Raw genomic sequence first — 12,756 nt, 5'->3', positions numbered from 1 at the left:
TATCCTCATACTCAACTGCTTCAAAATGTCCAGAATATGATGTACCTAATCTCTCCAAAAGCCAAATAAAACATCACCATGTTGGCCACAAGAGGGCAGTTTTTATTAGCAGAGCCTGTACATTAAGAACAAACCACTCACAAGACGAACTTCCCTTCCTTTATTCTAAAACACTGAGGAGAATGAGGACGCCTGGCATTCTACTGGGGAAAGCCCTATGCAGGGTTTATGTCTATGACACCACAGCTAAGTCTCTTACGTAGGACACTGTAGCCCCAAACTAGCTTAAAAGAAAAAGAAAAAAAAAAACCAACCACCTCAACATTTTGGCCTAGAGCCTGAAATCACTTACCAAATGTTCTCTTCTTCCCGTCCCACAACACTTGTCTCTGCTTTCCATGTTTCCTCCTATCAACAGTTTCACAAAGCAGTTTCACCTTTGTTCTGTACTGTTATAAACACTTAACTCTGATTCATGCTTTGATTCGGTGTTTTTATTCCTGCCCTCCCTGTGCACTGTACAGACCTCTGCAAGTCAGAAACTAGCAACCTGACGCTGAGGATTCACATATGTGACTTTCCCTCCAGACACTGAAAAATACAGCCACTTACGATTTAGTTCTCAATGACAGCAACTATTCCATGGTACTCACACACTGTATCTCACATAACATTATATGCCATCACTGATTTAGCACCTGCTGTGTGAGGTACTCTATATACAATGATCTCTAATTCTCCTACAGCACTGAAAGGCAAAGAAAGGGTAACGTTCCCTTTTATTAGATAAAAAAACAAGGTTCAGAGAGATGAATCTGCCCAGTTCACACAAGTAATAAGCGGCTGAGATCTAAGTGTGTCAGATCAGATCAGATCAGTTGCTCAGTTGTGTCCGACTCTTTGCGACCCCATGAATCGCAGCACGCCAGGCCTCCCTGTCCATCTACAAAGCTCATGCTGTTTTAACTAAACCACACTGCTTCCTTCTTTCTCATGTGAACCACCAATTCCTTAGCTGTCTCTTTCGTGTCAAAATCAGCACCTCTATCTCTATAAAAAAAACTAAGCTGTTATTTCTATTGTGCCAAAGCTGTGTGGAAATTAAGAGTACTATTCTGTTCACCCTTCTGTCTTCGGGCTTGCTTTCTCTCACTGCACCTCAGCAATAAGAGGGACAGCTTGTATGTACACACAGCTTCTTATCTTGAGTCTAAAGCAGGTACTAAATTTCTGGAATAGATGTCTTTTCTCATGTTCTGCTGCTTCTCTGCAATTTTTTCACACTTCTGTGGCTTTTCTTATCAGGTGCCTTTACATTTTATTCAAGGCATGGTTTTATTCTAGCACAAATGCATCATCCACTTTCTCTTGGTCCTACCTTGCCATTAGGTAGGTGGCAATGTGACAAGAAAGCCAATATTACTGGGTGAACAGATTTGCAAAATACAAAAGTAGCAAAAAGTGGAAACTTCTCAGAGTTTCTGAGGACAAAGAGCAATGCTATAATGATTCAAAACCCAAATCAGAAATACCATGTATTTCTAGGTGAACCAAAACAGATTTTAAACAACATATAGGACATATCTGAGTACAAAGACCAGATGACAATAACTGATTCACAAAAGGAATCTGGACAGAATGCTTATCCCTGAGGCCAAAACAACGGAAGAAGCATCAGGAACTAGCTGGGGGTTGCCTGTTTTAGTGATTCTGCCTATGGAAACCCCCAAGTCAGATTTGATGCTGTAGCTCTATGGTTCCTAAATGTGCCTGATCATATGAGTCAACAGGAGAGCTTGTTAAAAATCCAAACTCCCAGGGCCCCCAAGAAGTTCTGATCAGTAAGTCTGAGGTGGGGGCCTCAGTATCTATACATTCTTAATCATCAGTTGAGTCTTATAAGCAGGTAAGTCTGGCAAAGTAGTTAATGAACTCTTACAGATTTTAGAACCAACTATAACACTATGAATTTTTAACTCAATTTACATGCAGCTATCTAGACTAACCAAAATATCTAAAACCTTTTCCTATTTTAAAGTTGAAAAGCAAGCACTTCACATAATACTTGTAATAGCTTTAGGATATATCTGCCCTAAATTAAGTGAAATAATTTTAACTCTGGATGTTCTAAAAGCATGCTGAGGTTACAGACAATAGCCCCAAATTTTAACAGGTCCAGAATGGGGAGTTTTGGAGTCACTAGACCTGGGTTCAAATTCTCTGTCACTTATAATAGCTGTATGCTCATAAGGGAGTTGCTTAACCTCTTAGAGCCACAACTTCCTCATTTGTAGAACAGTGGTGAAAATAGCCACCTTGCAAGGTTGTCTGAGGATTAAGACAATATATGAATAACAGCAGGATAAACTCTGGCACTCCTAAGCACCATGGATACAGGGAAACATGTATCTCTGCTTTACAATTCTCCCAATATGTAAATTCCCCAAACCTCCAGATAACAAAGAAAATAAACTCTCTAAGGAGCCAGGAATCACTCAACAGATCACACAGCCAAGACATCAGAGGTACAAACTATAGCACTCTCCTATCAGAAATAAACAAGTAAACAGTGGACCTCGATCCTTTCCATTACCCACTTTAGACCTGAATTTAGTAGACAGTTGTGTCCACGACGTCAACAGCCTTTACTGCCAGAGAGATAACACAGTGTCCCTTCACCTCTTGGACTGTCTCTGGCCCCTCTACAAAACATGTTCCTGCTCTTGTCAGTGACTATGGCAAGAACAGGTAGATTTAACATAGACTTTCATCCACAAGCTTTCCCAGGATCATCAGTGATGCTCTCACCCTGAATCTTTGCACCACTTGGCCATGACTCAGGCAAACAACGTTCACTGACAGGTTGACTTCTCCACCCTTACCCAACACAAACCTTGGAGGGCTGAATCTTTGGTGACTGGGCCGTCCCTTCTCCAGCAGTTAGAACCTGTTTTTGAGGGGACACAGCTATCATGTGACCCCCTTTCACAGTCACATACTGAGGGAGTGGTAACTGGCTGGCAGCTCCTGTTGTGGGTACATGAGAGGCTTCACCAGGTTCTTGTTTGATGATTACCTTGCAACAAACATGATAATGACACTGAATAAACAGTCCATGAACAATTCTACTAATATTTGAATTTATTCTGTCTGCAGGAATTAAGGAAGCCTGGTCTTTAAAAAATGACTCCACTAGATGGGTAAAAATACTGCTTAAATATAGCCTTAAATCAGCATGCATGCATGCTCAGTAGTGTCCAACTCTTTGCAACCCCAAGGATGGTAGCCCACCAGGCTTCTCTGTCCATGGGATTCCTCAGGCAAGATTACTGGAGTGGGTTGTCATTTCCTTCTCCAGAGGATCTCCCTGACCCAGACACTGAACCCACAGCTCCTGTGGCTAGTGCATTGGCAGGTATTCTTTTACCACTGAGCCACCTGGGAAGCCTAATACAGCCCGTAATAGCTATTAAAGGGACCAAAAGTAGGGTGTGGACTTGATCCAGTGTATCTGCAAACCAATCTGGTCATTTGTTTTAGGCACTGGTGGCAAAATGGCACTACAGAGAAATGCACTGTTGATGCTCGCTGAAGTTCCCATCTTTCTGAACTTCAGGGGAAGCCCTGTCAACAACAGTAAACAAAAGGAAGCACGTCTTGGAAGTAGGATCCAGTCTTACAGATGAAACACACTAAAAAAAGTTTCATATTGTGGGGTGGTAGCATCAATCAACTTCAACGTGCCACAAAAAAAGATTCTGTAACAAGAACTTATCAACTTGTGGGATAATCCCCTCAGGAATACTTACTTTTGTGAAAGCTCCAAGTCCTCCAGTTATAGGTTTGGGGCTTTGAACTTTAGGGTGACTCCCAATTGGGCAAAGAGGTGGCATAGATGCAAACAAAGAATCCTCCTGCTGTGTTTGTAAAAATACGTATTGTACAATTAGGATAAAGTCAGTGATTTCAGACACTCTAGTCACTTATATTTAATAAAAGCCTATGACATTCTCCAGCAACATATACCAAAAAGCAAGACAAAAACCCAAAATTCTTTGGGGTCTTCCAAGTCCACCTGCATTTTAATTATTGCTTTTGAGGCTAATTCAAAGTAAGGCTATAACTTGGCAAGAACCCACTCATATGTGCCCACTATCAGCTGCAAAGACTCCTATCATATAATCTCTAATGTCTGGTTGACTCGCTGGTTTCATGTCCAGGCCCCTGCCAGATGCTACTGAAGGACAGGTACTATCTTCTATTTCCTTTTCTATCCCTAGAGTCTAGGCACTTTATAACAAATGAATGTAACAGGTAGTTACAGTGTTTCAGTACACACACCCTTTTAACACTACTTGTAACTTGATCTGTTACCCTTATTCTAGAATAAATACTCAGGATGCAGAGGGCTATTTTTTCACTAAGAATTTAAAAAACAACACAGCAAAAAGAACAATTAGCAAAACAACAAGGGTCAAAATTCAAAATTACTGTCATTTGTCTCTAGTTCTCAAATACAAAAGCCAACTCTCAGAGGCAATTTCCCAAAATGTTGGGGGCAAGCAACAAAGTTAAAAGCACTGCTTAACTGTAATGAAATACCATCAACAAACATGAAAAAAATACACTGGTAGAGAATTAAAGCCATTAAGGGAGTTTTTACAATTCAGGCATTCTTATAATACAGTGATCACAGACTACACTGAATTTAGAGAAAAACCTCGCCTTGGATCAGAAAACTATTCAGTATCATCACCATTAAGTGCCTAAATAAAGAAATGCTGTGTTAGCACTAGTCATGTAAGAGATGATCTTTGAATTTTCAGGAATTCTCAAACAGGAGTCTTTACCTCAGAGGTTCTAGCCATAAGGCAGCCAAGACAATGACAAGCTGAATCACTAATCCAACAGTGCTGATTGTCTCTGCCAAACAGTGAGCAGATAACTAGCACTATGATCTGAACAAATCAGATCTTATTTGGGGTTCTAAATTTCAAAACACTTCTTACCCTGAAGAAGGTGGGGGAGGGGGGAAATAGACTGTAGAAAGAGGAGAATTATTACTCTATTAAAAGCTGTCCAAACAAACAAACAAATCACAGGTAAGGAAGGGGAGTTTGGAGTACTTGATCTTTATGATACTTTTTAGCTTGAAGATTCTACTTTATGAAATCTGCAGTATCACCTGACAAATTCTGGCTCAACCTGAATGTACCATTTTAGAAACTAGCAAAGTGCAATAAGAGTGTTACCTTGACAGCAGATGTTACAAAACTACTTCCATGAATTTTAGGAATTGGGGAACCTGTTCCTTGGGAGGCCTGAGAGGCAGTAGAGAGCTTGCTGGTAGGACTTCCTGACAAGAAAAGTCGATTTAAAAACAAAGTATGAACAAAGTAAAATTTACAAAATGGAATTCTGAAGCCATTTTCCACCACCCTGCTCTTCTCCCCACTATTTAGTGTTCATTTTGAAGGGTTGAAAACTTACAACCAGGAGATTATTATAGAAAAAATACTTATGGATTCATTCCATTAAGTTGACCACTTCATCCCCAAAAGGGACAAGAAGCTAATCAGGAAGTATAGTAGAATAAGTAAACTAAGTAGACATTATGTATCTGCACTTTTATAGAAAGAGATACTGTAACATAATGGTGCTGGTTATTTCACAATGTGCCAAAATGTATGCATTCAACTGAATGTGAGTTCCTCCAAAGTAGTTTCACTAGAAGGTTACGCCTATTGCAAAATACTGACAACACTAAACAGTTTGTACTCTATAAGTACAACTGTCTTTAGGATCTGATCAAAGAAAGTCACATTATCAACAGTCAACCAGGAGTCAAGACTAAAAATGGACTAATTTGGTCACCTCCTCCATTTACCAAACTTGCCTACAGAGACTGGCTTATTCCTAAAACTAAACATCCTCAAAGGACACCTTCTTAAAATCCCTAAGCGTATTCAAAAGGGAATCTCTGAAAGTAGCATTTTCTTAAAGGAGTTCTATAATTATAATCACTGTTAAAGAACATAACTTTTCCAAATACTTGCAAAGGCCCAAATACATTAATCTGTGTTAAAAATCAATTAAGTTAAAAAAAATCAGTCTTATTATAGTCATTCCTCTTATTTCATTTCTCTTAATTAGAAGTGAAGGCTACAGAATGTTTACACAGAGGAACATGAGTTTAAACAGTTGATTGAAGAGAATAAGTAAAATGTTTTAAGTACCTCAAAGAAACCTAAAAAGCACTCTATTTATTTGAGGTTACAATGATAAACACAGTGAATCCAAAGACTTATTCTTCCCATTACAGTTTTTTTTTTTTTTAAATAACTACAGAGTTCAGTTTCCCTCCCACATGCAAGTTTTATCTAATTCACAGAAAAGTAAAGATTACCTTTATCACTGAGGAAAAACATGTATGGCTCGGAAAGCTATTCCTGTTCTAAAGCTTAATTTAGAAAATTTAATAACCACATTGTCCAAAAAAAAATACCATCTAAATGAGAATATAATCTACATTTTTATTTTTAGAAAATTAATTATGACTCAGTTTGAATCTTTAGAAAAAAAAAAACTTAATTTCTAGAAATATAACAAAATGTAAATTGTCTCAAAGAAACTCAGAGGAGTTACTCTGATGTATTCCCTCCTCCTGTTCATGGTTGAAAATTTCATTCTCCCATTATCTGGCTACTAAGTCACCTTGGGGATTGCATGAATATTGTTCAGTTCAAACACACACCTGCAGTAGGAGTGGAGGCTCCAATAACCTGCCCTGGCTTGTCCACGATAACATAAGGATTATTAATAACAGAACTGGTAGTGCCTTGCTTCACATGGACTGGAGTGGAAGTTGGGGTTCGAGGCAATGGCGAAGGACTTGGGGTTGATATGGGGGAACCTTTATTAATGAAAAAGAAAAACAAAATAAACTAAACAAAAGAGATATATTCAGTCTATCTAAGAGGATGCTAAAGAAAATGGAAGAGGGGCAGAGCCACCAGGACCAAGGTGACAAACTGGGAGAAGAGAATGAAATTTTAAGTTTCAGGTACTGAGAGCAGTAGCAGCAGCTGAGGCCAGGGACTAGAGTATTTCACTCTCTACATCCTTATCCATGGACCAGCAGTAGCAGCAGAAGCAGCAGCAACAGCAGCAAGGAGCCTGTTAGAAAGATTCTAAGGTCCTACCCTAGATCTACTGAATATAAATCAGTATTCTAACAAGACCCCCAGTAGCACATTGAAGTTGAAAACCAAGTGCTTTAGATAAGTGTGGAACTGCTGAATCTTTAGGTGATAACATCTTGGGCAGGTTGTTATAATACTGGTTACACTTGAAGACACTAAAGTGAGGGAAGAAATTACTATGTGAACATGTTGACTTAGGAACCAAATCTTGATTTGCAATGAATTTCTGATAGGAAAATACAAAACTCACCCACCCAAAAATATCTCTCAATACCATGTCACAGACATAATCCAGAGATCCATGTTTCCACAGAACACTCTCAAAGGTTACCGACCAATACACCATTAAACACCCTCAACTGGCAGTGATCACATCGGTCATCCATGAGTTTCTCTAAACTTCAAAACAATTTACATGTTCAGCCAACTCCACCTCTGAAGCAGCAAGTTCCAAAATGCTTCTAACTGGGGTTGGGGTGGGGTATAAAATTATACATTCTTCAAGGACTTGGATCATATTTCTGCTTAGCTATTTTTAGCACTGAAGACTACCCCCGCCATTTAAGTATTATATAGAGTCCTCCCCCTGCCTAGGTGTTTCTATTGACTTTCATGTCTTCTCTAAGAGGGCACAGCCAAAACTATAAAGCATATTTCTACTAGAAGTTTACCTAACATAAATGTAAAACTTGTGACGAAGTGGACAATTCAACCTCAGTGAAAATGAAGCCTCAGAACTACCTACTGATCATAGGAATGAGTAAATTTCTAGTGTGGCTAGTGAGTGTAAAAGATATCTCAACTTCAAATCAACCCCTGAAGCTCAACTACAAACCAAAGGCCACTAAGTTTTCTCTGTTAATAGTCACTCTGGTTTCCAAATATAATCCTCATCCTGCCTTAGCTTTCCATCAGACATCTTAGCAAACAATTTACCTGTGCTGATTCTAGATGAAAATTTGACTGCTTTGAATTTTCTTTCTTTCCTCATTCAATTCTTTCTGTATGGATGACTCTTGTTTCTATTTTGTGACACCTCGGCTTTGCAAATCAATAGTAATTAACCTTCTGGGTTTTCTGTTATTGTTGTCTGGCTGGTTGTTTTGCCACGTGGCATGCAGGATCTTAGTTCTCTACCAGGGATCAAACCTGTGTCCCCTCCAGTGAAGTGCATCTTTAACCACTGGACTGCCAGGGAAGTCCCTAGCTTGCTTGCTAACTAAACAAAAACCCTGCTTAGAAAAAGTTAAAAAAAACACAACAACCAAAACCACTTTGCTTTGTCATTCTAACAATTTTTACACACACCAACTTCACATACACCATGTATACCTGAGACAATCTTGCAGCTCATGGTGATAGGCTGGAAGGATTTTCCAGGTGACTCAGGGTTAGGAATCTGACCTTGTGGCACAATTTTGCAGCTCGATGCTATTGGCTGAAAAGCTGAATTGCCATGAGAACAAAAGGTAACCTTCTGGGATGTTGTCATTTTGGTAGGTGTTCGTTCCAATGAAGATGGCAAAGAATAAAATGTAGTGTGTCTCTCAGCTTCAGTGTTGGCTGGGAATCCTTCTTGAAATGAAAGAGGCAAATAAGTCATCAATCACTCTGAAATTTCTTATCATTTCAACAACTATTTAAGCCATTTACCAGTAGTAAAATAAACAGAGTAGACAGGTATTTAATACCGCTTTATATATTTTGGGGTGAAATGTAAATATCACACCTACAATCATATTTCATCAAAATGCTTGTTTCAAAAAATCAGAAAACACATTAACAGTATATAATAAAATTTACACAAGTTCATTATGTTCTCCCACTTTTTATATATGAATTGAAAAACTGTTCAAAGAGGAAAAACTCAAAGCATGTGTTTAATCTAATGATATCCTGTTTTATTAAATGCCCATAAAAACGATGCAACTAAAATTTAAGAGGAATAAAGTTGAGATTTTTATAAAAGAACTAAAATATTAACACACATTAAAATGTAGGCTTACCAAGTAAATCAATATGATTCAGAATCAATTTTATATTGTATCTGTATTTGTTACATAAATGAACACCTAAATACTTCATTATATGCTTATATGCCTATTAAATGAAATGATGCCATGGTCAAAATGCATAATAACAAATCTTATATTGTATTTTAAGAAAGATTAGATACTTAATATTCAAGCTTCTTATTCACACAATCAGGGTCCAAACAAGAAAGTCTTCCTGTATCTATCAGAGGAAACCATTATATTCAAAGAATAAATATGCTTTTCTCAGTGAGTTCTAGGTTCTATGAAATGTTGACAAAACTTTATGAAAAAAATTTTCTGAGAAGAGTAAAGAGTTGGCTATTTTCATACTACCTCTCTGTAGGAGAGCAGCATGCCTGCTTATGGACAATTTCTTTTCCATATACTCTTAACTCGCTTAAGACAGCAGTTCACTATCAAGTGAGGGAAAGGAACGCTCCATACAAGGTAAAATGCATGTCCATACATGGAAAAATATATATTACCTTTCTCCACAGAGGTATCAGGTACTGGCTCATGTGACTGCTTTATCGGTGAGGACGCTTTCATGGGGGCTGGAATGGTCAAAGGCAAGGACGGTGGGGCATCTGAGATGTCTGACTCAGAGGACTGAGGATAAACGGAGTCTTCTCCCAGAGAATGCCGATGGAGCTCAACATCCACTACCTACACAACCGTGCAACAAGTGGGCTCATGAATCCATCATCAATGTCACAGAAAGCCCCAAACCCATCTCAGAACATGGTGCTCTAAGAGATGTGGCAAGTGATTCCTAGTTATACTTCAATCTCAATAGGATTTACCCCAGGATATAATCTAATCTAGTTTAATAAATAACTCAATGAAACCAATCATAAAACTGGGGACTTTCCATTAGTGTTTCTGTACCTTAGAACACTCTCCTCCCCAATCTTCATATGACTGCCTCTTTCTCACCATTAGGTCTCAATCAAAAGTCACCTTCTCAGAGAGGCCTTCCCTAACTAACCTAGCAAAAGCAATTCCCTTGTCTCCCAGCTATTCTCTTCTTTATAACACTCATTTGTAAGTGAAATTATCTTATCTGCATTTATGTTTACTATATACTTTCTCCCCACTCTCAACACAATCAAGAATAAAACCCCTTGAGAATTACAGCTGCTCTCATTTGTTGATTTTTGTGTCCTCAGTACCTGAACCAGTGCCTAGCGTATGGTACATGATCAATAAATATGTTCTGACCTAACACAGCACATTTCCATAAAGAGAGTAAGGTTTAACTTAGCTAATTCTCATCATAATGGCTACTGCTGATATATCATGAACACTAAAAAGTGGGGGGGATGGGGCAGGGGGTGGAGATGGGGTGAGAAAACAAAATTGAAGGTCTCATACCTCCTGATTTCAAAAGATATTATTACAAAATCATAGTAATTAAAAGAGTGTGGTACTGGCATAAAGATAGGCACATAGATCATTAGGCTAGAATATACTCTCACACACTAAAAAGAATCTATATGGCAGAATTATTTTCTGAAGGGTGTCAAGACCACTGATTGGGAAAAGGATAGTCTTTTCAACAAACAGTGCTGAGAAAACTGGAGATCCACATGCATTAGAATGAAGATGGATGCTTACTTTATACTATACGGAAAAATTAACTCAAAGTAGATTAAAGACCTAAACATAACACTTAAAACAATAAAACTCACAGAAGAAAATATAGAGGCAAAGTATTGTAACACTGAATTGGGCAATGATTTCTTGGGTATGATACAAAATGTACAGATTAAAAAAAAACACACAGACTACATCAAAATTTTAAACTTTTGCACATCAAAGGAACACAATAAAGAGTGAAAAGGAAAGTCACAGAATGGGGAAAAATATCTGCGGATTATGTATCTGATGAGAGATTAATACCAAGAACACAGAGAGAGATCTCCTAAAAATCAGCTATAAGAAACCAAACACCCAATTAAAAAACGGACAAAGGATCTGAATTAACATTTCTCCAAAGAAGATACATAAATGGCAATAAACCACTGAGTGATGCTCAACATCAATAATCATTACAGAAATGTATACCCAAACCACAATGAAACACCACCTCACACCTACTGGAAAATACAAAAAAAAGAAAACAACAAAAGCAGACAAAGATGTGGAGAAACTGAAATGCTTGTGCACTGCTGGTGGGAAGGTGAAATGGTGCTGCTGCTATGATAAAAAGTGTGACAGTTTTTCAAAAAATCAAAAATAGAATTACTGTGTGATCCAGCAATTCCACCTCTGGCTATACACCCAAAAGTACTAAACACAGGGACTCAGACAGATCCACATTCTCAGCAGCATTATTTACAATAGCCAAAAGACAGAAGCTACTCAAGTGCTTTCATTGCCAGATAAATGGATGAACAAAATGTGACATATACCAACAACAGAATGTAACTCAGCCTTAAAAAAGGGATCCCCTGGTGGCTCAGATGATAGTCTGCCTGCAATGAGGGAGATTTGAGTTCGATCCCTAGGTCGGGAAGATCTCCTGGAGAAGGAAATGGCAACCCACTCCAGTATTCTTGCCTAGAAAATCCCATGGACAGAAGAGCCTGGCAGGCTACAGTCCACAGGGTCACAAAGAGTTGGATGTGACTGACAGACTGTAGCCCTAAAAACAAGGAAATTCTGATGTGCCACAATGTGTATGAGCCTTGAGAACACTGTGCTAAGTGAAATATGGCAGTCATACACACACAAAAGAACACTGTATGATTCTACTTATATGGTAGAGCAGTCAAATTCATAGACACAGAAAGTAGAAGAGTGGTTGCCAGGGGTTGTGGGCAGAGGATGAGTTATGATCAATGAGTAGTTTCAGTTTTCCAAGATGAAAAGAGTTCTCTGGAGATGGATGCTAGTGACAGCTGCACGAAAATGTAAATATATTTAATACCACTTTGGCCACCTCATGCGAAGAGTTGACTCACTGGAAAAGACTCTGATGCTGGGAGGGATTGGGAGCAGGAGAAGAAGGACATGACAGAGGATGAGATGGCTGGATGGCATCACTGACTCGATGGACTTGAGTCTGAGTGAACTCCAGGAGTTTGTGATGGACAGGGAGGCCTGGCGTGCTGCGGTTCACGGGGTCAGAGAGAGTCAGACACAACTGAGCGACTGAACTGAACACTTAAAAATGATTAAGTTGGTAAATTTTATGTGTAAATTTATCACAATTTTTAAAAAATAAAAATGGGGGGAGAAACTTTTGTTTTAATTTAGCATTCATGTTTTTCCTAATTAAAAACAAAGATGAATTTTCATTCTACTTGTTCCCAAATAATACTGCAGGAAAATAACCTACCGTCTCTGCTCCAAGAGTCTGCAAGCCAGTGTAAGTTCTGTCCAGCTATTGAGAGAAGTAAGAGTATTAAGTTTTACTATGCTTACTTATAAACCTTAAGATACAATCTTATCTAAAACACTTTCACTGCAAGTCTTCCTTTCATAATATCTACTTTTTCATAATGTAAACTATT

The 12,756-nt window shown here is 38.4% G+C and overlaps 1 protein-coding gene across 23 annotated transcripts in view; it reads right to left on the bottom strand.

Annotated features, from left to right (window-relative positions):
* YEATS2 (YEATS domain containing 2) overlaps positions 1-12,756 on the bottom strand; it is a 103,572-nt gene that overhangs the window by 38,405 nt on the left and 52,411 nt on the right. For 10 of the 23 annotated variants that reach the window (XR_015162432.1, XR_015162451.1, XR_015162456.1 and 7 more), the window contains 7 exons: positions 12,582-12,626; positions 9,724-9,904; positions 8,535-8,777; positions 6,755-6,913; positions 5,253-5,356; positions 3,810-3,917; positions 2,894-3,076 (listed from right to left, as the gene is read on the bottom strand). Coding sequence is in view for 16 of the 23 variants with exons in the window: in XM_086396240.1 (XP_086252366.1) it covers positions 2,894-3,076; positions 3,810-3,917; positions 5,253-5,356; positions 6,755-6,913; positions 8,535-8,777; positions 9,724-9,904; positions 12,582-12,626 (1,023 nt within the window). In the remaining 7 variants the exon portion in view is untranslated. The remainder of the gene's footprint in view (positions 1-2,893; positions 3,077-3,809; positions 3,918-5,252; positions 5,357-6,754; positions 6,914-8,534; positions 8,778-9,723; positions 9,905-12,581; positions 12,627-12,756) is intronic. The other 13 variants (XR_015162443.1, XM_086396286.1, XM_086396371.1 and 10 more) reach the window with 6 other exon arrangements.

This window comes from Bos grunniens, chromosome 1, assembly GCF_055505025.1.
Source record: "Bos grunniens cultivar Pamir isolate PY7600 chromosome 1, Bosgru_T2T1.0, whole genome shotgun sequence".
Taxonomy (NCBI): domain Eukaryota; kingdom Metazoa; phylum Chordata; class Mammalia; order Artiodactyla; family Bovidae; genus Bos; species Bos grunniens.
Note: the sequence above shows the minus strand (reverse complement) of the source record. Positions and strands in the feature narration are given on the sequence as shown.